The sequence below is a fragment of the Psittacula echo genome (genome assembly GCF_963264785.1).
Source record: "Psittacula echo genome assembly, chromosome: 5".
Classification (NCBI taxonomy): domain Eukaryota; kingdom Metazoa; phylum Chordata; class Aves; order Psittaciformes; family Psittacidae; genus Psittacula; species Psittacula echo.
Genome location: NC_137739.1, coordinates 34,549,406 through 34,575,024, shown reverse-complemented (window position 1 = coordinate 34,575,024; position 25,619 = coordinate 34,549,406). Strand labels below are relative to the sequence as shown.

General features: G+C 37.3%; 1 protein-coding gene across 1 annotated transcript in view; it reads left to right on the top strand.

Annotated features, from left to right (window-relative positions):
- Nucleotides 1-24,420, top strand: part of USH1C (USH1 protein network component harmonin) — a gene marked incomplete at its 5' end in the record, with an annotated part of 48,569 nt that extends 24,149 nt beyond the window's left edge. Inside the window, 6 exons of the mRNA XM_080617768.1 lie at nt 18,059-18,100; nt 18,395-18,448; nt 20,311-20,410; nt 21,818-21,927; nt 22,622-22,677; nt 23,672-24,420. Of these exons, the coding sequence (XP_080473894.1) occupies nt 18,059-18,100; nt 18,395-18,448; nt 20,311-20,410; nt 21,818-21,927; nt 22,622-22,677; nt 23,672-23,771 (462 nt within the window). The 3' untranslated portion in view covers nt 23,772-24,420. The remainder of the gene's footprint in view (nt 1-18,058; nt 18,101-18,394; nt 18,449-20,310; nt 20,411-21,817; nt 21,928-22,621; nt 22,678-23,671) is intronic.
- Nucleotides 24,421-25,619: the final 1,199 nt, after the last annotated feature.

Here is a 25,619-nt window from a genome sequence, read left to right as displayed (position 1 = left end):
TCTTGACAGTCAGTCTTGACACGGAACTGATAATTTAGTTTTTCTAGAGCAGTATGAGTGGTCCTTTGGTAAACAATGAAAGGTTATGATGCTCTTGTTGTCATTGCTTTCTAAAGATATCTTGATACAAATTCAAAATCTGTCAGTCCTCCAGAAAAGTGGATTATATTCAAACCTGTGTGTTGTGTTTCTTACCTAAAATCATAGTAACAGATTCTTTTGTATAATTTTACTCAGTAATGTTTCTGAATATTTATGCACTTGGCTTGAAATATTTTATCCTAGGAAATGAAGCTTTATTTTTTAAAATCTCCTCAAATGCCTCTGTGTTCTGCCACAAGCTTGAAGGAGTTTGAACACCTGTTTCATTTTAAGGCTTGCTAACTGTAGAGTAAGACTGTGAGCACAGAAATGTTAGCAATGTATATGGCTGTATGGTTCTGTGTGAAAGGTAGTTGTATTTGCTTTATTTAACATAAAATATGTATCAGTAAAATAAGGATAACATGACTAAATGTGCAAGCACAATTGATCAAGAAGTCATTCAAGAGTTGTTGTGTAATATCAAACCTTTGGTATTTTGGTATTTGGTATTTCAAATAAATTTTAATCAGTTATATGTATCAACATGGATTGGTCTGAATCTGAACCAGTCCTTGACTTTACTTCAAAAAAACTTTTGCTTTACCTTTTGTAGCTTTTGGGTGGTTTTATCGGTATGAAGGAAAATTTCCCACAATCCGCAAGGTACAAAGTTTGCTGTGTAAACTTGTTTGCTGTGCGTTTGAATTTTAATTCCTATTTTACCTTCTTCTCTATTATTATAGACATTCTTGATAGTCAAATGCTGCTTCTTTTAGCATGTGCACAAATTAAGATGCATTTTGGGATGCATCTGCTAGGATTTGTCCTTTCAAATTCTTTGGATTTTCAAGTTTTGCCTGCTTCAGTGAGAATTGTATGTGAATACTTTGCAGAAGGTGTTCAGTACAGGTGGGCAGCACGTGTCTTGATGTTCTCTAAAAGTCCTCAAAAAAATGTATTAAAAAAAAGTACAGTGACAAAAATTTAATGGGAACCATTGCAAATCTCCCAGGAAGAAGAGTGCTGAAGGCAAAAACCTTTTAGGCATGTACATGACATAGAATGAGGAAAAAAAACCCCACAAACCAAAACTCCAACCCTTTAAGCTTGATGGAATACTTTTGTATCTGTAGAGTTGCTGCTAAAGTACTGCAATTTCAAATTATGAATTTCAAACAATATTGCTGGTGTTGCTTTAGTCTCTTAATTTCTTCGAATTATTAGGGATTTGGAGTTGTGTTGTGTGTTTTGGTGGCAGTTTGTTGGTTTGGGGTTTTTTTTGTGATGACTGATGGTAATTGACTGGGGTAGAAGTGTCAAGAGTTCCTGTGTCCATCTTCTGACGACAACTCAAGGTTCCTGAGGAGGTCAGGATTGTGTGTGGCAGATGGAGTATTTGTTTCACCATTTAGGACTATTATTTTAACCTTCTCTGTGGATCCTTAATAGAGAATAGAAAATGATTGTACAGTATGATACCATTTTGTACTGCTGGCGACTGTAAATCATCATGGATCTGTAACTTGTGTGAATGCCAGTACAATTAGGATTTCTATCTGAAAAATAAAGTAGATTTAATGAAAACAAAGTTTCTTCACACAAATTCTATATTGCTGCTGGCAAAGATAGTTTACAGAACATCCAAATACCTTTAAATATAATAATGAAGATTGTGCCCAGTTTATGTTGAACTCTACTACACAGTGTGCACTAGAAGCTTGAAAAGGTGTATTTTTAGGTTTTTGCTTTTAGAAATATTTTTAAATCTGGAAGTGATGAATTTTCATCCTATGCCAAATTTTTAATTGATTTTTTTTTTTTTTTGTTTGCAAACAAGATTTTACTCTGTACTAAAAATGTCTATGATAAACTGAATCCATGGGGAAGTTGGATGAAAAGGATGACTCATCCTGTTGTATCTGCATGCAGTAAATGCAGCTAAGATTGTGTGATACATGTTCGTATTCCTGAAGTCTTTGGCATGTATACTGCCTTTAAATTCAGTATTCTTTCAAATGTTGATACTAGCAAGTTGACCTGCCAGATATTTACATTTAGTAGACAGTACTAAATATATTTTCTAATTTATTAAAAGATATCATTAATTGTTATTAAGGTTCTAACTAAAGAGCCCTGAATGAAACATGGCCACAGAATTATCTTTATGCTAAAACATTAGTGTGAAAAGCTAGATTTTTTTTTTTTAATTTAAATTTTTTTACATTTTTTATTTCCAGTGATGATTGATTCCTCCCACTTACCTCCCCAAGCACTACTTAACAATGAAGCAATAGACAACATCCCAGTGAACTCAGCAGCACGAATTTCCTACTTGACTAGGCGAATTGGCTTTTGTAGTTGCCAGGGAAAATGTCTTGTTTTCTAAGGTCCTGTTATCAATATTACATGCAAAAGGTGAAAGAGAGACAAATAATGCTATGGAAGGTGAAGCATGTTTATTCTTTGAATTCCCAAAACCACCATGGAAAGTCAGTAGCTGATGATAATGAGCAGAGCAAATCAAACCTGAATCCGTAACCTCACTGGGCACTGAAAATAACTGACAGTAAGTGGCCAGCTGCTCCTCATTTTTACTTGTTCATAAATGAAAGGAGAACATGGGCTTTCGAATATGAGCTAGGCTCTAACACAACAAACAGGAGAGGGTAGCAGAAATCTGACATAAAATAAAAAAATAAATAAAATAAAATAAATAAAAAATAAATAAAATAAAAATATAAAAATATAAAATAATATCAATAATAATTTTATTATAATTTTAATATAATCTTATTATAATTTTTATAAATTTTTATAATTTTAATTATAATTTTATTATAATTTATTAAGATTAATAAGAAATAAAAGAAAAGAAATCTGACACAAATAAGGAGCAGGGTATATTTCCATGACAGCAGGAACAGAGACTGCAAAAAGACTATGTGGTTTTCCCCTTTGGTTGCACTCTACGTGTAAAATTTTAGAGTTGCCTTGTACTGTATTAGTTGGCTCATATGAGTAGATTTTATCCAGTGCATGTAGGAGCTACTTATTCTTTGTGATGCAGTCTTCTTTCCTGGGAGCAATTCGGTTTCTACACTGATCTAAGCCTTTCCTTTATAAGTGCTTTTTTTTTTTGGTTGTATTGAGGCTTGCAGTGCTTAGGACATATGCATGAAGACATAGCATGCACAGAATATTCACATCTACCTATACATGAGCATCTGCCACATGAGAGCAGTCAGTCTTGCATTTTTATAAAAGTGCTAGAACAGAGGGATGGCAAATCAAGACCTAACCAAAACGGAATGAATATTCAGGGTTTTGTAGTAGGCCTGTGTGCCCTAATATTGTAATTTGCAGAAGAGCAGCTGCCTGATCTTTTCCAACTTACGTTAATGTGCACAGGCCTTCCAAATAAGGTTGAATTTTCAGCAGATTTCTGAGGAAATGGACTTAGGACTTTCTTTTAAAAGACTATCCCTATACTTGCACAGACTGTAATTAAATTTTCAAGGCAGACACTCATGTACTAAGCTTGAAGTTTGGAATGTTTTTTATCTGGTGTAAAAATATTTCACTTAAGAAAAAGAAAAACCCCAAACCATCAAAATTTCCCAGAAAGGGAAAGACCGAAAGAAGTCCAAAAGTGACAGTCTGTGTGAACAGAAGAAGAATAAAAAGGAAATGGAGTTTGAGCAAAAACTTGCCAAAGAGAAAGAAGGAATGCTGGAGAAAGAGAAACAACTGAAAATAAATCGTCTTGTGCAAGAGGTATGTTGTGTTCTCCCTTCAAGTGCAAAATTATGCTGAAAGAAAATTAGCTGAATCTTTAGTGGAATTATCTTAACAGGACACTTGTTTAATTATGTCAAAGATAACAAAGTTTAAAAAAATTGCTGTTTCACTGCAAAACTGTCCCTATGTTTACCTGTTTCTAGTCAGTTTTTGCCCACATGAGGATACCTCTGCAGTTAATGCACCTCCATTTGGAATGATGCATTTAGTGAAAGACAGAAAGATAAGAAATAATTCTCAAAACCATTATTAATTTTTAAACTAATTTAGGTGGCACTTCATACATCTGAAATAGACTTGTATTGTAACTATACCTATAACCTTTTTTCATGCACTAATATTATGGTTGAGGTATCTGAGACAGAACGAGAAGACCTGGAAGAATCAGAAAAGGTGCAGCACTGGGTGGAAAGACTTTGTCAGACACGATTAGAACAGATTTCCTCTGTGGAGAATGAGTCTCCTGAGGTAAAATTCTGGCTTCTTTATATATTGCATGATCTCTTAAAAACACACTAGCTGTCTCCTAAAAGCAACAGGTTTTTACCAGAGAAAAATCTGTTTTCATCTTTCCCTCTCAGCATCAGTTTAAAAGGCAGGGGGAAAATATCAATAACTGATGAGTTACAATACGTAGCATTTGCTGTTCATGTATTTTAGGGAGAATTTTTTAAATTATTACTCTAATTTTTATTATTTTGTTCTTTTTAAGTATATTATCAACACTAGATTAACAGTTTTATTGACTCGTGACCTGTTTGGGCTAGGTGGGGGACATACTACGAATAATAAAAATGAGGCTAGAATACCCAGCCATATATTTTAGTATCCTATGAAAATAAGAACATCATTGATGATGTGCTCTTGGACGCTTCCTAGTGTTGCGTGGAATAAAGGTACACATTAAGAAAATTACAAAAAGATGAGAAACTCACAATGGATAGGGTTTGGTTTGGTTTTTTATATAGTCCCCTTAAATGAAGGGAGTTGCAAATAGTGAGAGTGCCTTAGAGCCTGATGGTTCTAGATGTGAAGTAAGGCTTTCCCACCATCCTGCTGCCCTGGCTGTCTTCCAAGCACAGCTGCTTTCAAGAGGAACACTGCAATCTGCTGAACTCCCCTGGGATCCTCGTGAAATTGCAACCACAGAGGGGACCCTTGGGGAACACTCTCACATGAATTTCCTTCAGGTCAATGCGGAGCAGCTCTGAAAAAAGCAGCTGGTCTTCTGTTCTCCTGGCCTCAGGCTCAGATCCATGTGGCTCTTCAGTGCAGGTCTGTAGGACAGTGAAATGATTATGCAGAATTTTCTCCCACTACCTAAATTTGGCTAGTTGCATTCTGATAGATCTTTGTCCCACTTTGTAAAGTAAGAGGGAACATTACAGATTAAAATCATTGTTGTATTTCCATTATATTTAAATAATCTATTACAATTTTTCTACAAAACTGTCCAACTGGAATGCTTATGAGGGATCAATGCAGCTGAACAATATTCAGGTATTACAGGCTTGAACTGCTACTTGGGTTCAAGAGCAGTCAAGATCTCTTGACCTCTGCCAAAGAAATACCTTCTTTTTCCTTTAGTATGTCAGTATGGCAGGTAAGGAGATCCAAAAAAATGTCAACAGAGATACCCACTTGAGGAAAGTATTGTCATATTAGACTAAGATGCATGTGTCTGTGGGACAGCTCATCTCTGTAAGGTTTCCTCAGCTGAGTCTACAAAATAGCAAAATGAAAGATGATCAACTAGATTTTCTTAAATAGTTCAGTTAGATCACTGGTAAAAGAAACGTTAGCAACTCTAACAGCATATGTAGATATTACATATTGCAACCTTACTTTTTCTGTGAAGAATCATGTTCAAACTCTGGAGTCTGTTAGCCCCACGATGCATCTGGTGTTGATTGATAGAAATTGGAAGATCCAGAGCCTCCTGAGGATCTGAATTTCATAGCACCCTGAAATGCTGCTTAAGCTTACTTCCCCCTCTTGTATTAATGTCTAGTTATGTTTACACCAGACTTGAGCACCTTTCTCTTTTTTAATGGCATGGAATTTCAGGCCCTGTCTTTGATTACTTTCTTCTTATATAATCACCTTTGCAAGGAGCAATTCTGCTTTCTCATCATAAGAGCTAGTGAGGTGAGAGATATCATCTGCGATTTGTCCTGTGTTTTTAGGGTTTGGGGTTTTTTTCTTACCTTCTGAAGACTCCATACAGTTGGGTTTTTGTGTGTGTGTGTGTGATCCCCTTTGCCTCAACAGCCAAGGCTACTATCACAGCACTTGAATTTTCTTTTTAAACTTAAATCCCAAGGAGTGCCTTTAAAAAGGCTTTTGGAGAAAAAGGTTATGTATAGTCTGTGTGGGAGAAGCCAAGAACTTCCTGTGCAGGAGCAGTTACACTGAGTGATGTAGGATTTGCCATTAATTTGTTTGGAGCTGTTGCAGTCAGATGAACTGCTAAGGCAGATTTCTGTTCTGTTGCACATAGTTGGCAAGTGGACGTCCATCTGCTCCTCCAGCCACATCAGTGCGGCGTTTTGCTAGTGGCCTGCAGCTTCATACTACAGATCTTGATGACATAAACTTAGATGAAGTTGACAAGCCTAACCAACGTGTGGCACCACCACCACCCACTCTTCCTTCAGCATCATCAGCTCATCCACTTCCTACATCAAATGTTCCGCTTTCAAGAGGTCCAGCCCTGTCAGTAACACCAGCTTCCCAGGTGACCTCATGATCTATTTGGGTGCATGTGCCTTTACCATTTCCCTGTCTGGCCTCCCTGCCCAGCAACATCACCCACTTCATCCACTGGATCTACCCATCTGCCATATGCAGTGTTAAAAGGATGAGTGAGATGGTTTTACTGTGTCATAGTAGTGAATGCAGTCCAGAGGTAGTTTTATTTTAACTTTTTACAAATTTTAAGTTAAGAGGGTTTTGCTCTCCTCCCTGTGTATGTTTTACCCCTTGCACATGCAGGTATCTTGGCCAGAACGTATCAGTTAAAAGGACAATTTGGACTTGAATGTTTAAATATATATATTAAAAGATAAAAACATTGTCAGACCAAAAACCAAAATCAGAAGATTTAACTCATAGTTAAATTTGAGAAAAATACCTCTGTAGTGAAAATGACTGGTGGAAGCATTTTAAAGATGTCATCACATTGCTTTATAATGTGAGAAGAAAATGAGCTTAAAATGAAAAGCTCAAAGTTTTAAAACCTCAACACTGTATACATTATCTGTAAAATACTTTTAAATGAGCAAGAGCTGGTAATCAGGTTTGACTGGTTTTGTACACACAGGATTTAGGGATTTCTTTGAAGAAAACATGGCGACTTTCTCTTTATTACCATCTTAGTCCAAAAGGGGATCAAATATAAGAAATCTTGTTCCAGATATCACTGTAGGGAGGACATGGCAGCTGTTTTATTGTAATTCCCTTTGCTAAGCACTGTAGTTTTTGATGGGGTTTTTTGCAAGTTTACGTGGAAATACTAAGCTTTGCATTTGCATGATTTTGTTTGAGATAGAGAAGGATATGCAAACTAATAAGTTCTCAGGGAAAACTGGCAGATTATTTCTATGTGAATAATAGCCCTAATGTTAACTATGAATCTCTTCTTATAAACTGAAGTTGATCTGTGATAGAGCTTGATCTATGTGATTTATATGTTTGAAGTGCCAAGAATATGCTAGATCCACTGAAATAGAGATGTCATATATACTAATGGATAATAGGTTTCCCAAATTATTTGTGAAATAAAAATTATGTGAAATGACACATGTGTACAAAATATTACTGTTCAGAGAAGAAATACATTCTCCTAATGCTGATATGGTTTAATGTGAGGTGTCCCTGCCCATGGCAGGGGGTTGGTCCTTTCCAACCCTAACTATTCTATGGTTCTATGGTAAAAAATATTCAGATAGAAGAAGTAATATAGGAACTGTCATACTGATGTGATCCCAAACCTATTTATTCCAATATATGTTCCTGGCAGTTTTTTACTGCTAGTTATGTTAGAGAAAAGAGGTTAATAATTAAAGGGAAATACATCAGGTAACAAGAAAAAAATCATCTAGCTTTCATAAATAAGTCAGATTTCACTGAATATGATTAGGGTATATGAAGGAAGAACTAAGCTCTTAGTAAGGTATTAATACTGAGGCAAAGCTGCTTTATTTATAAGTAGATAACTCTTTATTCTTGATGTGGTTTCAGAAATGGAAGAAAAATCAGAAGCTGGACAATTTATCCTTTCTGCTTTTTAAAGAGTCCATTTTAACATGACAGATAAGCAGATGCAGTGTGTTTATTTTACTTCAACAATTAAAGATCGTGTGCTTAAGCCTGCTAAAGCTGAAAATAAGACAGCTGGTGTTGTCCCATAAATTTACTTTTCAAATATTATTCAAACTGTTAAATCTCTGTATTGCTAAATCAGTTTTTTGCCCCAGATTATTTAATTTCAAATTCGGCTCAAACAAGTACCTGAAAAAAAGGAAGAAAATGCTGTCAATTACATTCTTGACAAGTAGCTATTAAAATATCTGGTATAAATTGATCTGTTTCTCAAAACTGTTATTAGCTTTATACTTTATATGAACCCAGTACTAAGTCTGTTACTGTTTAGGTTGTAAGAAACGCCTCTCACGTTGGCAAAGTGTCTTCTGTGTCAAGCAATCCACTGGTATGTCATATACTGTTAATAATACTGCAGTTTTATGAGCTTCCCATGTAATGCTAATGTCAAGTAAATGACAAGGGTTTGACTCTGCATGGCTAATTTATTTGAAATTCAACACTTGCATTCACATGCTTGGATCCATTGCTGTGTTGCAAGGTATCTAATACCAAGTAGTGGAGGTGACTCCTAATGGTCTGAGGACTTCATATTTCAACACTTTACATGGTCCATGTTTGTGTGTTCTGGATGTCTGTATGTCATGGAGCATATACTTTGTCCTGTCAAGATAGACAAAAGGAGATAAGACCAAAGTGTATTTTGAGCATAATGGGTGCTGAAAAGAAACCTTTCTTCCCAGAAGAGCCAACATTCTTTTTGATTCAAAATGATCAAATATCAGGTTTTCCCATTCCAAGGAACTCTAGAGAGGTCTGTCTCTAAATTGTGCAACTCCAGGAGCAGTCATCCAGTTCTAGTGCAACTTTAACAAGTTGATATCTGCGAACCTGCTGATTCTTCTAAGATCAGAAAGCTTAACGATACAATGTATTTTGTAGTGTGGAACAGTATTAATTCATGGATATCCACAGGGACTTTGAAAGATCTAGTTTCAAATTTTTTTTTTTTTTTTTTTTTTTATAATATTTAAAAAAAGGCAAAAAGAGAAGTTGCTTAGCCAATTTGCTGGAAGCAATTTAAATTTTGGAGGATGCAGCTTGTACTACATTAATGATATCTGGAAAACATTTCCTATGAGAAACATTGACAAAAGTGTGCAGAGAGTTGCTGGGGTTAAGTCAGAAACTAAACCCACAGGGCTGTGTTTTGAACTCTTGAATAAAACTATGCTTGACGTCAGTGGGAGTTTTCACTGAGTAACAAGTGTACAGTTGGGTTAGTACGTGCTGCATAAAGAGGTAGTAGATGCCTCTGGATATCTGTACTTCATGGAGTCAAGGCTAGGTAGTTAGCGTAACTAACCCTTGTTCTTAAGATAAGTTAGCTTGAAATGATGTATGGAAACATTGCTGCAGTCCTGGGGAATTTCATCTTAGATTTGTTTAGCCATAGATTAGTTAAAATTTTATTTCAGGTTCACTCTGTCCTTAAACTCAAATTCAGATTTTCTTTTCTTTTTCACCTTGACATTTCTTATTCAATTCATTGCCTTTATGGGATAAATGCCTAAAGCAGGGATGACATTTTTCCATGATTGTGCTGGTGAAGTCAGAGATTAGCGGGGAAGCAAGAGAAATTATGGTTTGGTTTGTTGACTTTATAAGTCTTAGTTTAACTAATTCTGTAAGTCTTTTTTTTTTTGTATTAGTGTCATTAGATTCATTACCATAAGCTATTTGATTTGAGGCATCTTGGTGAAATAACAGATTTGCATAAATTACATTATGAATTTTAATTTTCTTAAATTAACCCCATAGAAACTTGCTCCAAGTCCACCTACCCAACGACATCCAGGTGTACCAATAGTCTCTAAACCAGTCATGCTGCACCCTGACCCAAACTTTATGGTCAGGCCAACAATCAAAACAGAGGCCCTGGTAAGCCTTTTAATGTGTTTGGTTTTTTGGAGTAGTTTGGTTTTGGGGTTTTTTTTTGAGCACTTTAGTGCTATGGGATTTGTTTTTCAATTGTTCTCAAAGAATCAGTGCTTGTCTTGTTTTCTGCTAACTAAAATTCATGTAGATTTTTCAAGTGATCATTAATGGTAAGTATAAAATGATTTTTTTTCCCTTTTTTCCCCCCATGATCCAAAAGTCACCTTTAGTGACAATTTTTATACTGGAGTGCATAATTCCAGAGAAGTGTAGAGCCTTAGACTCTGGAGATCTTATTTGCCATTTATTCATATGCTGGTTTTTATTCTCAAAAATTCTGAATTTGTTTGCCTGAAATTAAATAGTAAGACTTATACTTTGGTTTTGCTTTGTAAATATTCATGAACAGAATTGAAATATAGATACATACTACATAATTTCATTTCCAGAGATAAAAAATAATGTGTTGTTATATCTTAGACTCCTATATATTGGTTACTGCAGAGTTGACTCAGTACAGATTCCTTTTCTTATTTCTTTTCCATTCTGTTTCAAATGTAAATGATGAAAAAAATTTTAGGCTAAATATTTTAGGACCCAACCGTGTAGCATCTTTGGGAATTGTGGTGTATGAGATGAGGGAAGGTGAACCAAGGCTTACTGGAGAAGACAAGGTGAGGGGAAAGGGAGAAATACTGTTTTGACAGGTGATAACTCCCAAGTGAGAGCCCTGAAAATTCATCTAAAATAGCTGGTGCATCAATTAGTAATATTTATTCTTGAGGGACATCATGACTTACACTGTTAGAATTAGAGTTGTGTGCCTGTTACATGCATGTGTGCAGATGTATGTTTATAAGAGCAAGGCAATGTATTTTAATATGTGAACTAAGTGATGGGAAAAAAAAGACATTTGCATTTCCTTTAATTAAGAGCCTATGCTATGTCTTGCAATAAGTATTGTGTACAATATTCTTCGCCATCTTTTATTAATGTGATAGATTTTTTTTATCATTTTCTGCTTTAATAATTAAGATACTCTTACTGTTTTCCCAGTTACACTTTGAACAAATTTCAGTGATACTTAGTAACTAGTTTTCCCACAGTCATAGTAATCTTGACACTTCTGTATTATAAATGGATTGAAATCATAAATGAAATCAGTTTTTACAAGTCCTCAAGAGGAGACAGGTACACAAGCTAAAAATACATTCAAATCCCCCCAGAGTAGATACTTCCCTGAGTTGTGCGCATTGCAGTTTTCAGTTTGATTGTGTTCAATAATTCAGCATCTTTAAGCAATATGAAATTGCTTGGGGAGAAATGAAGAGAGTATAATATAGTCTAGCTCTTGAAAATAAATACCTGGTGTGCAAATACAAACTAGTCTGCAGAATTGATAGTACCCTGACGTGTGATCAGAGGACAGTCTTGGTACCGATTGAAAATGTTGGTTTTGATTTTTTTCTTAATGTTTCCAATGAGCTTGAGAAATTTACCATAAGATCCACCTCCATAGGGAAATTTTTATGCAGGCATGCACATTTTCCAGGTCACAAGTCTGCAAAAATGCCTCAGATGTCAATCATCTTCATTCCCGAGCTGCCTTATATTAGTTGGAAGATCACAATTTCAGTGGGAACAACATTCTTATTGAGAGAAGCATCGGTCTATAAATTGGTTCTGTAGACCTGTTATCTCTTACTTCCATTTATGGCTTAATGCTGTAAAATGTATTCATCCTTACTGCAATAAAGTCACAGTAGTATATGGAGTAAGACTTGCATGGACATCGAAGTAGAGAGGGAGGCTATTTCTTTTAGTTAAAAAATGAAAAGGCCGGGGTGTGACAAAACAGACAAGGAGGTACCTTCCTGTTTCCAGAAATGTATAAGAATTATAACTTTATTTCATGTCAAAGGAATGGTTTTTGTTTGTCTGGGGATGGGGTGGGGGTGTAGGAGGGGTGTGCTTATTTTAGTCAGTCCTTGTTAAAGACTAGTTCAGCTTCTCTTGCCAAACAGAAGTGTCACAAAAGGCAATGTATCAACCCTATTTTTCGTCTTACTAGATTTCACAAACCTGATGGAACTCCAGTCTTTATATCTTAGTAATGCATGTAATTTCTTTGACCTTGTTTTTTATCTGAATTTAGCTGTCCTGAGTACCAAACTCTAGAAACTCATCTTGGTGGATTTACTTGGACCAAACAGCTAATCAAGAGAGCTTATACTTGGGCATTTCACTAGTAAAGGTGAAAAGCATTAACATAAGAATAAAATAAACATGCAAGAATAGGTAAACCGTTCCTGTTATCTGGAAGGTAGGTAGTTGGGCCAGATAACAGAAGCCTCTGTTGTGACTTAAGTATTCATGTTAATTTAATTCAGGTCAGAATTTCCAAGTCTTTTAACAGTTCATGAACATTGAATTTTTCACTTAAAAATAGGGAGATGATGGGCATTTGATTTTTCACTTATAAATAGGGAAAATAACTCTCAAATGTGGCCTTGAATGCCGAGAGCTGCTCTGGGTCAAAGTCAGTATGAAATGTTTGTCTCTGCTGTGCTAGAGTGAATTAGAATATACTTATGGTGAAGTTAATTAAATTTTGGCTCAGAGAACAGGAGAAGATTGTTATGATTTAATGGGGGGGGTTTAGGAGAAGCAAAAGCCAACATGAACATTAGTCTCTGCTCTCCCAACTATCACTAACATCCTGTTGTGTTAAAAAGCTTTGGTGCACTTGGTGCACTAAAAATTTTTTCTTCCTCATACTTTTGTGGTTGGATGCAACATTTTTTTAAAAAAAAGAATGAATATTTAAGCTTTCCTCTAGTTTGCAGGGTTTGAAGCTTGATTCAAATCAAGCAAATAGGAAGATGTGCGATAACTGTTTCAGTTATTATTTGCCATAGCTATATGAAAACCATCTGTTGAAAAGGAAATAATTGTGGTTTTTTTTTTTCTCTAAGTGGCTAGAGAGGGGCTGAAGACTTTTGTGAAAAATCTTGCCATACTGGCCCCAAAACTCCTTGAAAACAAAAACTCAGTCTCTGTATTAATTAAATGGAGACCACTGATCTTTTGTTAACTCAGCAATAGATACGTTTTTCCAAGTAATGGAATAACTATAGGACACTGTCAGAATCAGTAGTGAAACTGATATGTGGTCATTTGGTTTAAAGCAAATTCAGTTTGGAAGTGTAAACACCATGGGTCAGTCAGTAGAAAGTTTTTCCTGTTTTAGAAGACTCAAATACATTGCTGAATTTGATGCAGGGTTTTGAGCGGAGGCTGGAGAGGTGGGAGGAGTGTTTTGTTTTGGGGTTCGTTTTTTTTTTTTCCCATTTTATTTTTGAATTTTTTTGTAACATAATAAGAGACTCTATTATTTAGTGATATGATTCCAAACTAGAGTGTACCATTTTGTTAATGTACTGGAAGTGAAAGAAAAACAGAATCAATATGGGATTCAAATATTTGAAGCCCAAGACAATTAAAATAAAATCCAGCAGTTATCAATCAATATTGTGAAATTACTTGTAGGTATCCAAATTTAAGCAAGACCACTGAGAAATAAGTCAATTAAATTCAGGAGGAATCTTTCTTTAAGTAGAATGAACCTGTACTAGTTATTGGCGTTTAGATAATTAGTGCTTTCAGGATGAACCCAAATACACTTATCTTTACTTTCAGCTTATCGACTTTATGAGGAACTTAGTAATGAAATTTAGCTTTCAGTAAAGGAAATCCGTGGTAGGAGAGCAAATCTTCAATGTATATTTATCGTGACTTTTCAATATTTTGGAAATTACTTGTTTAGCATTTTGACCATGTTTGTTGTTTGGGTTTTGTTTTTTTTGTTTTTTCCTAAATATTTTGTTCATAAATCAGAGAAAACGCCCCCAGTACTGTTCCGTAGAAATGAGGGATAAAATGAGTCATGGAAAATATTTTTAAGAAATTGTGTGGTATAGAAAGAGGGGAGGGGAAAAAAAAAAAAAGTAGTGAAATTATTTGTGAGTAGGTGTTACTTATTTACAGCAAAAGTTAATGTCTGGTTTGGCAATTTTCTTTATTTTGCAGCCACAAGAGATGTTTAAAAGGATGGTGGTTTACAATTCATCATTTAGATCTAACAAAAACCAAGTAAAATAACTTTTTGTGTTTTGTGTGGTACTTCTTGTTTTGACTCATCATAGATTTAAACCTTTCCTTTCTAGTCCTGTTGCTTAGTTTCTGAAACAGAGGACGCAATGCAGCCCTAGTGCATGAAAACTCATAGTCTTTGTAAACTTTGTGTGTGCCTGTGGTTCCTGCTAGTCTAGACAGATGAAGAATGAAAGGATAGTAAATGCTTCAGGTAGAACCATCTGTAACTACGTACATAGTTAGTGCAATCTTTAAGACAGTTGAACAGCGATAACGGGTCTGACAATGGTGAATTATTTTTTTATATTCCTAACGTTTCCTTGTTTCTTTTAGTCTCCAGTTGCAATGGTTTCAGTAATAAAAAATTTTCTTAGTTTAACAAATACAGCTATTAACATAGTTACTAATATGACAACAGAGGAACTGGTGGTGGAAAGCACTTATATAGCCTTTCTGTACTATGTAGGATTTTTCTGCACTATGTAGGATTTTTCTGCTGTGTTACTGCTTTTATTGCTTTCCTCTGTCATAGGATGAAGTTTTCATCTCTTCCTCTTTTTTACTGGTGGTTCAGTGGGTGGTCCCTTGATGAAGTGAACTTTGTGCTTAATTTCTCTTTTGCTTTTAAATATGCCGGTTTCTGTTCAAAACACCTTTATAAGTGCAAGCTAAGTTAGATGCATTGCCATGTTATATGAATATGTTGGCACAAAGTTGTGAGCTCAGAGTATGAGCTCATGAGTAGCAAAGCATTAAGATTAATAATGTATTTTTTCTTAATTTTGATCAGTTTCAATTTAGATCTAGAAGGAAAAACTTGACTGGGAAATCAAACTTTATTGTTCAGCTGCTACTGAATGTTAGTATGTTCTGTATATTATACCAGTTGTGTTCTCAGCAAATGTGTTTTTGGAAAAATTTATATCTGGTCATGGGTTTCTTTCTCAGTTCTTCTTCTCCTCCTCTGTTTATTTCAGTCAGGTCTCAATTGCTATTGACTATTGATGCTAGAAATTTCAGAGAGTAATACCATTGACTGGTGCCTGGGGGCACCAGTCCAGACAGGTAGTTGTTTTGGTGCAATCAAATGTTTTAATGTTCTGGATTCTGCTTATGTTTGGTCATAGGAATGTTGCTGTAAGTCAAGAAAGAATTCAAATGGTCTTGAACTCTTTAACCTGGATGTCCCAAGTAGTGGGAGGATAGGCTTAGCACTCTGGTTGCCACTCAGTGTTGCTTTGTTCATTAGTCCCTGCTTGGATATGGATTGCGCACACTGCTGTCAGGATTTGTGATGCCCATTTCTGAGAAGAGATTTTAGAGTTCAGTTGATGTCTTCATTGTGTCTTGGTTGTATTTGTACATTATTGGATGCAGGTCATATCACTTCTTGGCTTGCAGGTTTTTTTGTTGTGGGGTTCAGTGTGGGTTTTGTTGGTTCTTTCTTTCGTTTTTTGTTTCTTTTTGGTTTTTTTTTTTTTTCTGTCCTGCTTTAAAGTTACTTTCCCAGGAATACTTTCTTCAAGGCCAACATCTGTTTTTCATGAGGGCAACCTGGGACAAAGAGTTCACTGACTTCTTTTAGATTACATAATGAATTAGTGACTTGGCCAAGAGTTCTTTCCTCTTAAGTTGCTTGCTCCAAGACCATAGATGTCTACTTCAGCCATGATTCCAAAGGGTAATACAAATTCAGCTATTCAAACTGATAGGTTTGTTTAGGTAGTTATCATTGTAAAATGTTTCTTGTATGGTTTTAGTTTAACTATTAATACACCTTGTAAGTGAATAGATTATTGTGTTTTTTTCCCCAGGATGAAATTCTACCCTTGAAGTTTGTGATCAGATTCCCATTTATTTAGTTTCTCAAAGTCAGTGTTAAGAAATGTAACACAACCTGTAATTTAAATTCTAAATAAGGTCTCTCATGTTCCTATTCCCAAAATATGCTTTTAATACATATTTCCCTACCCAAAAAAACCCAAAACCACCAACAACAAAATTTAAAAAACCCCAAAAAGCATGCCCTCCTCCCTCCCCCCTCCAAAAAAATAGCAGTACAAACCCACTTATGGCAATAAAAGCACAAGTTCTGCAGTTGTGCCCTGAAGATACAGCTTTCTGAAGCCTGGGGAGACAAAGTCATGCTTCAGCCCTTGCAAATGTTTCTTCTGTCTCAGAAGAAACACAGAACAAGGACACGAGTTGCTTAAGTTGGTCTTCTGATCTCAGGGAAAAGGTGAAGAGAGAGGTAGCTTGTAAGACAGCCAGGGTTCATGCTGAACTATTTGGTATGGCTGTGTTTAATGGCTGCCAGTCCACACAAGAGCTATCAGCACCACTGTTGTATGGTCTGTGTAAGTGTGGTTAGACAAATGGACAGCACTGTTGTACATTTTAGGCTCTGCTAATGCAGATCTGTGTAGCAGTGCTCCCTGACTTTGTCAGAGGCAATGACAGTAAGGATGAGATCTCATCCCAGAGGATCATTCCCAGTCATGTCAAAATGGCAACTGAGAGAGATGATAAAAATGATAATAGGAGGAGGCATTAGTGTTTTCTGCTGCAACTTCATCATTTAACAGCCGACCCTTAAAGATACTAGAGGAACCTTAAGCTGCATATTTGATTTGCAACGGGAAAAAGGCTTAGCTGAATCTGAGAGTAGAACAGACTTTATCGTCAGATGGGTCTGAAAAGAGGGCAATAGTGAATATGTCAAGCTTGATCATGGACTGAACTGCTGGGCTGCATCACATATTGGCTTGCGTGCTCTCTGAGCAAATGGTTGTGTGGTTCTGCATTGTTTCCGTGTCCCCAGGTTATTGCAGCTTGAAGCCCCAAGACTGATGGAGCATTTAGGTGCCTGAGTAAAGATTTCTGTTAAGTCCCAAAGTCCTTAGTGCAGAGTTCTTATACATCTGCAGCATCACCCATACAATCTCATCTGGTAACTACTAATCATCCTCAAGAAATGACCACTCAAACACCATTGAGTCCTGATTACTGACTCAGAAACTTTCACCTTTGCAGAAAAGGTAACTCACGCTTTTTCTGTGCAGGGTTGGTCTTACAAGGCTGATGCATTAGGTTTTGAAAGTTTAGGAAAGCGTGGGTCCTCTCAAAGCTTAAATCTTGCTCTACCTAACTGCAATGTTATCTTCCCAATTTCAGACACTCCCTGCCAAAACTTTTTAAGTCCTCCATATGAAAAGACCATATGAAAAAATTACTTCTTGTCCTGCATTTGCTTGTGGTATGGAGTGAAATCCCTGAAATTCCATGGGAAGGAGGAAAGACGGGGGCTGGAAGATGATCTTGCAACCCAGATGGTGTGAAGTAGTGTTGCTGACAGGTGAATTGGAGGCTATCACTTCCACCTGTGTTGTAGTACCCAACATGGTGACAGTCCCAAGAAATGTTGTTCAGAGAGTGTGGCAGAACATACCTATCCATGGTGCTTTCAAGATTTGCGTGTGTTCTGTCAGTTGTAGAAAGGAATTGTGGAGCTAACAGAGTAGTAACCTACTCCTCAGAACTGCTCCATAGTATGACCAGCTCAAACTGTTCATCTGTCATAAGGTTTTGAAATATCTTCTGACTGTCAGGATGGACTATTTCCTGCCTTTCTATGCTTTTCTCCATTTACTTTCATCTTTCATAGCTGTATGTTCTCTGACTAATGAATAAAATGGAGTTTGTGTGTTAAGGATGTGATGAGCCTGCTGGTTTTTACAGTTAAGTATTATTTTATTCTCAGGGCTTCCAGAAATATTTGGAAGATTTTGATCCATATTCAATGGTAAGGAAAGAAATCAACTATGTCTTGCTGTTAATATGAAATGCATTGGAGAAAACACATCCTTGATTTTGAGGGTTGGGAGGGGTAAGATTCTTGCTTGTTGGTTTGCCAAGGCTTGTATATTTGTATCTTCTGGTCATGTTGAAAAGGAGCTATCTTACTGGAGAAGATGGTCTGGTGTTTTGGTCTTCCTCTAACATTATTCTCCCATAAGCTACCTGTTTTGTGTTTCCTGTATTCTCCCTGGTTTGAGTTTCCAAAGTTGAAATGGCTAATCAATATATCTTTTCATAGTTTACCCCAGAGCAGATTATGGGAAAAGATGTACGGCTATTACGAATTAAAAAGGTAAATATTATATTATTTGATTGATGTTTAAAGGATTCATGTAAACATTTGCCGATGACACCAAGCTCTGTGGTTTGGTTGATACGCCGGAGGGAAGGGATGCCATCCAGAGGGACCTTGACACCCTTGTGAGGTGGGCTGATGCCAACCTTCTGAAGTTTAACCATGCCAAGTGCAAGGTCTTACACCTGGGTCAGAGCAATCCGAGGCACAGCTACAGGTTGGGCAGAGAAGAGACTCAGAGCAGCCCTGCAGAGAAGGACTTGGGGGTGTTGGTCGATGAGAAAATGAACATGAGCCGGCAGCGTGCGCTCGCAGCCCAGAAAGCCAACCATATCCTGGGCTGCATCAAAAGGAGCAGCGAGACCTGGACAGGCTGGAGAGTTGGGCGGGGAATAACTTGATGAAATATAACAAGGGAAAGTGTAGAGTCCTGCATCTGGGCAGGAACAAGCCCAGGTTCCAGTATAGGTTGGGGAACGACCTGTTAGAGAGTAGTGTAGGGGAGAGGGACCTGGGGGTCCTAGTGGATGGCAGGATGACCATGAGCCAACACTGTGCCCTTGTGGCCAAGAAGGCCAATGGCATCCTGGGGTGTATTAGAAGGGGGGGTGGTCAGTAGGTCGAGAGAGGTCCTCCTTCGCCTCTACTGTGCCCTGGTGAGACCGCATCTGGAATATTGTGTCCAGTTCTGGGCCCCTCAGTTCAAGAAGGACAGGGACCTGCTGGAGAGAGTCCAGCGCAGGGCAACTAAGATGATTAAGGGAGTGGAGCATCTCCCTTATGAGGAAAGGCTGAGGGAGCTGGGTCTCTATAGTTTGGAGAAGAGGAGACTGAGGGGTGACCTTATTAGTGTGTATAAATATATAAAGGGGGAGTGTCACGAGGATGGAGCCAGGCTCTTCTCAGTGGCAAACAATGATAGGACAAGGGGTAATGGGTATAAACTGGAACACAAGAGGTTCCACTTAAACTTGAGAAGAAACTTCTTCTCAGTGAGGGTGACAGAACACTGGAACAGGCTGCCCAGGGAGGTTGTGGAGTCTCCTTCTCTGGAGACATTCAAAACCTGTCTGGACACATTCCTGTGTAACCTTATCTAGGTGTTCCTGCTCTGGCAGGGGGATTGGACTAGATGATCTTTTGAGGTCCCTTCCAATCTCTAGCATACTGTGATACTGTGAGCGTGACCAGCAGGTTGAAGGAGGTGATCCTGCCCCTCTACTCTGCTCTCGTGAGACCTCACTTGGAGTCTTGTGTGCAGTTCTGGTGTCCTCAACATAAAAAGGACATGGAACTGTTGGAACAAGTCCAGAGGAGGGCCACGAGGATGATCAGGGGACTGGAGCACCTCCCGTATGGAGACAGGCTGAGAAAGTTGGGGCTGTTCAGCCTGGAGAAGAGAAGGCTGCGTGGAGACCCCATAGCAGCCTTCCAGTGTCTGAAAGGGGCCTACAAGGATGCTGGGGAGGGACTATTCATCAGGGACTGTAGTGACAGGACAGGGGTAATGGGTTAAAACTTAAACAGGGGAAGTTTAAACTGGATATAAGGAAGAAATTCTTTACTGTTAGGGTGGTGAGGCACTGGAATGGGTTGCCCAGGCAGGTTGTGAATGCTCCATCCTTGGCAGTGTTCAAGGCCAGGTTGGATGAGGCCTTGGGTGACATGGTTTAGTGTGGGGTGTCCCTGCCCCTGGCAGGGGGGTTGGAACTAGATGATCTCAAGGTCCTTTCCAACCCTAAGTATTCTATGATTCTATTTCTTGTACAGTATTATTTACGGAGAAGAAGGAAAGATTAAGTTCCTGTTGATGGCAAAAATTAACAGCCTTTTTCTGAACTAAAACTCCCTTTTATTAGGAAGGATCATTAGACCTTGCAGTTGAGGGAGGAATTGATTCTCCAGTTGGAAAGATAGTTGTGTCTGCCATCTATGAGGGTGGTGCTGCAGACAAACATGGTGAGTAACAATGGGGAATATGAATGATTCTGCAAAGTGGCTCATTATGCTGGCTGATAGTTGTTGGCTGACTTTCATAGCTATGCGTAGTACTGAGAGGCACATTTAGATTGCCCAAGGCAGCCAAGTTCTGTCTTGGCTCTAAGGGCAGCTCCAAGAGTGGCTCATGGTTTCAAGGGTGCTGCATAGGTTAATAATGATGTAAAATTTATAAATAGTGTTTAAGAAGAAATGGTCGTTACTGCTGTAGTTTTATCATTGCAGAATTTTCATTGATGTGGCCTGAAAATGTAGAGCTGTTCTCTTAATAAGGGCTCCCGTTTTTCCAGTCTGATATATTTAAAAGAAAAAAGAACAAAAAAACCACCTGATGTACACCTGGTGTTAATTAAGGAAAGCAGAACATGGTCATCATTATTTCACAGCTTCTAAGCAATGATATTTGTAGTACTGTCGTGCACAAAGCGATTACCTGATCATGGCTACACTACAGTGCTTAGTTTTGCTCTTAATGTTACTTTCAGTAGTCATCTGTTTTGTAAAACACCTGGCTTTACTCCCAGAATTCCACTAAAGGCCAGAGCCTTATGGCAAACAGCTTAGTTCTCTGGAAGGCAAAACATGCATGCCAACACATGCAGGCTTTGCTGCTCATGGCCAGTATCTCTCATGTTTTCCTTGGGAAGTCTAGTGATGGCCAGGCAGACAGATGGGGTGTCTCCTTCCATTGTCTTTGGTCTTTACTGATCTTGTCCCAACCTGCACCTAAGTTCATGTCACCCTTGCTGTGTAAACATCTCAGACACTTGGTCTGTCAAGTACTATGTTTCCCTTTGGCTGTTCACTGTTGTGAAGGCCTTTTACAGCTAAGGCTGTCCGGTTACTATCTGTGTTTTCCTCTTTAAATCCAGTCCTAGCTAGCTGATTGTGTTTCATTACAGATTAGCAAGTCAAAATCAATTTTAAGGACTGAATGTTACACATGCTTCTGCAAAGGAAAGAGAGCCCTGCAAAACCTTGACAAGTGCCACTTACACCTTTAGAACTTTTAAGTAATGCTGCTATTTTCACAGTAGTAACAACCTACAGTCAACCTCAGTTTGTAAGCTGTATAGAAGGATTACCCAGACAGGCAAACTATTACTAAACTACTACTATGCAAAAAACTTATTCAGCTAGTTTCTTACTAGTCATGATCAATAGGAGATGAGTGTGGCTTTTCCATGCCTAAAAATTCCTTTTGCTTTTGCCTATAGAAAACTTTCTTGTTTATGTCAATTTTTAGTGTAGGCCTCCACATCTAGTGAAGACACTTTTCAGTATACTTAGTACTGCATAAATATGGGACAGTGAAGACTCACAGCTGTTTGCTCACGTGTATGTATACCATGCTGGTCTTTTCTCCAGGAGGCATAGTGAAAGGGGATGAAATACTAGCTGTAAATGGCAAGATATTAATTGGCAGCAGGCTGGCAGAAGCACAGACAACTCTAGCAAAAGCTTGGAACATGGGTGGGGTAAGTCACCTGGAACTCTTCTTCATTTTACCTGTAATGCTCATATGAGGTATACTTTTCTTCCATTATTTTGTTATATCAACACAAATGAGGTTGCAGACATCAAAAGTAACAGGTTGACATATACTGCCAAAGTGAGCTAAAATCTGCAGAAGATACTGGTATATAGCATCTCTAAAAACCATGCATGTAATTTATTGTGAAAGTTCATGGCATTTAGCCACATGTCAAGACTGTTATTTAAACACATTACGTTCTGAGTGTTCATAGTACATTTATCTGAAGAATCTCTCTTTCACATTGAAAATGACTTGCAAACTGATTGGCATTTTATGATAATAGCTTATCTTTGATTTCTAAATGTACAAGTAACTTCACTGAATTACAGTGAATGTTTTCTCAGCAAGAACTGTGTTCATTGTTAAGATGACCCAATATAGAATGATTCTTAGAATAATTATTTTTAAAAGTTTGTTGTAAGACCAGGAGATTTTTCTTTAATTTCAAGATACTCAAACAGCTGAATACTGAATTAGTCTTTTTATGGAAGTCTTTAATAGAGATCTTTCTTCTGCTCCCTGTGGTTTTCCAGAAATAGATTGTCTTCCTCTATCAAATATTTAATGGTGGTTCACTAACCACTTCTAAAAGCCATATTAAGCAGCTCATGTTTCACTGTGCTTTTCTTTTTCAGGATTGGATTGACTTAGTCATTGCAGCATCACCTCCAAAGGAATATGATGATGAAATGTAAGTGCATAAACTTTCTTTCTCTGAGAATTAAAAGTCTAGTAACAATAGTCTATTTCAAATATTTACTTGTTGTGGACTACATAATCTTTTGCATCACATGGTTGCTAATGTGAGAGTTATAAATAGCTATTGTGCATTGCAGCAGCAATGCCCAGACTTTTCAAAATGGCTGCTCTCAGAATAGGTTGTATGTGACCGCACACTCATACTTGCAGTTAAAGTTTGAGGATTTGGGATTTTGGTGGTGGTTTGATTTTGGTTTTGTTTGTTTGTGTTATTTGGGTTTGGTTTGTTTTGGGGGTTTGGGGGGTTTTTTTGTTGTTATTGTTGTTGGTTGGTTGGGGTTTTTTTGGTTTTTTAGAAATTACTTCAATCTGGGTCATTTATTATGGTCCCATGGATCTTAATTTGGGGGAACAAGTGCCCATAAGCATTCTTCATCACAACCAGACATTTAATTCTGTTTTGTGAGGGTTTGGGGTTTTTTTCAATTAGATTGCAATTGCTATCCTTATCTAAGCCAATCTAAGTATGAAATATTCAAAAGTACTGATTTGGATGTCTTGGCAATTTGTGATGTTCACAGTATTTTTTTTTTTATTTTTTTTTTTTAAATATAATCAGCATGGGTGTGAAATAGAAGAATCCATAGCTTAAAGTGTATTAAGAGGTATCAAATTGGTATGACTTGCTTGACTTTAGCCAAACAGTTTCAAAAGCAAGACCAATGTTTTCTAGCTTGACTGAAGGAAGAGATCTGAAAATATCCTTTCTACCAAGTACAATAGCAGAGATGAGTTTAGTAGTAACTGTTAACCCGGACTCTTATTCTGTGTAGAATACCAGAGTATTAGTTGCTGTAAATAAATATGGTTCTGCTGGCTAACATCAACTGAAGTTTGCTGTAAAATTGTGTTTAATACCTGTGCATAAAGTAACAAGCAAGGAAGTAACTGTCACTTGTTTTTGTTTTCATATCCTGTATATTTAGCCCTACTATTCCCTCATCAACAGTCAGTCCCAACACACAAAAAAAGGTTTTTGAAGGCAGTGCACCTGTGTACAGACAAGGGTATCTCCTGCAGCTGTAGCCACTGCAGTGTTCCCTCATGGTGAATAGCCAGATCGGGGTTAACATGACTGTCCACTGTGAGGCTGCATTATTCTTTCAGCATGTGCCTGCCTGTGCATTGTATGCCACGCTTGCTTTTGTTCCTGGCATGCTGGAATGTTCTTTGGGCTTTTGCCTTGCCTGTCCTATTAAAATATAAGTATTTAGTTTCTACTTAATAATGTCCCTTAGAAGTCCTCTGCAGAATTGGTTTCTCATCTGACAGACTGTAAAATAAATAAGGCCCTGTCTAAACACATAGGATTAATCTAATTTTTTTTTTTTTTTTTTTTACTTTTCTGTGGTCTGCTGCTATGGCTTTGATTTCATAAGTATATAAGTAACTACTAATTACTTCCTTGTGAAGGCTTGTCCAAAGAACAAGTTTCTATTTCTATGATATGGCAGTGTGCCTGTAAACAAATATTTATGACTGGTTGCTTTTCACTGAAGTTTGTTTGTGTTAATTTGTCACTATACAGTGAGTTTGTCCAAAATTATGCTTATGTCACAGTTTATTATGTATGGTTTCTGTGTACTGTAATTACTGTAAGTAGTCATAGATCTCTAGAAGAATCAAGGTAATTTCTTGTTGCATGTGGGTAGTTGTGGTCTTCTCAACTATTATTTGCAATATGAATCAACTAAGAGCTATAACTTAGTTATATAAAATTACCAGAAAGACTAAAAATTGCATGACAGCTAAAAGCTTCTGTTTCACGATCTCTTCTTTTTTCTGCAGGACATTTTTTTAAAGAAGGCTACGCTGGAGAAATGAAGTATTTCCCCTGCAGAAACCTGATGCTCTGTAAATTAATAGGAAATCAATAACCACAAGAAATGCATCTTTATTTGAAAGAAATGTGAGCAATCAGACCTGTAAACTGAACTAAGGTACTTGAAATTATCCATGTAATTCAAATAATTTCAAATCATTCTATAGATGTACGTGAGAAAATGTTGAGACTGTTGAGAAGGAGTGCCAGTGAGCATAGCTTGGTCTGTGAGAACTCAGTCTGAGGTTTTTGCTATTTTGGGGGGCCAAATTTTGAAAATCGTCTTTCTATTTTCCTGGAAATAGACACCAAAATGACAAACGAAGATAGAACACAGATGTCTGTTCCCACATGCAACACTTGTGATTACACGTTCACAGGCCAGTTTGGGTGTGAAAAGGATTATATTTTTACTCTGTACTTAGTGATTTTCCCTGGAGAACTGGGAATGTAGATAGGTAACTTTTGTCCTCACTCATGCTCTTGTAGCTGTCTTAATATCAATTTTTGTTGCTCAGTTGCAAGTTGTTTTGGGTGAAAAAACAAAAACAAACAAAAAAAAAAACCTGCTTGTGGAAAACCCAATAATACCAGGAGTGCTAGCATTATAGGAAATAATTTTGGTGATGCTTATACAGTATAAAGAATCTTCTCTATCAGCTAAGTAAATAGCTAGCAAGTAGTCCAGGTAAGATCGTTAGGTATAGTCACAATTATACTACTGAGTAGTTATATTGGTAGCAAAAATTACTCCCTCAAATAGTCATGTGTGGAAAACTTGGGTGTGATTCACAGTCTGCAGTTATGTACTTTGTTCTCAGTGAGGCTGTATTCATGACTGAACTGTGCAGAAAGTCAGTAAGTGTAATATTTTGCTCTTGGTGACTGTCTTCTGTTTGAGTAAATTCCTCAACACCATAAAATCTATACTAGCCTGGCTTTGAATAGGCGTGATTACGCTTGTAGGCTTAGTACTTTCTTTATATTATCAAGATACGTTCTTAGAAATGTCATTGCCTGCCTTCCTTGTATCTGCCATTTTGCATTGCTTT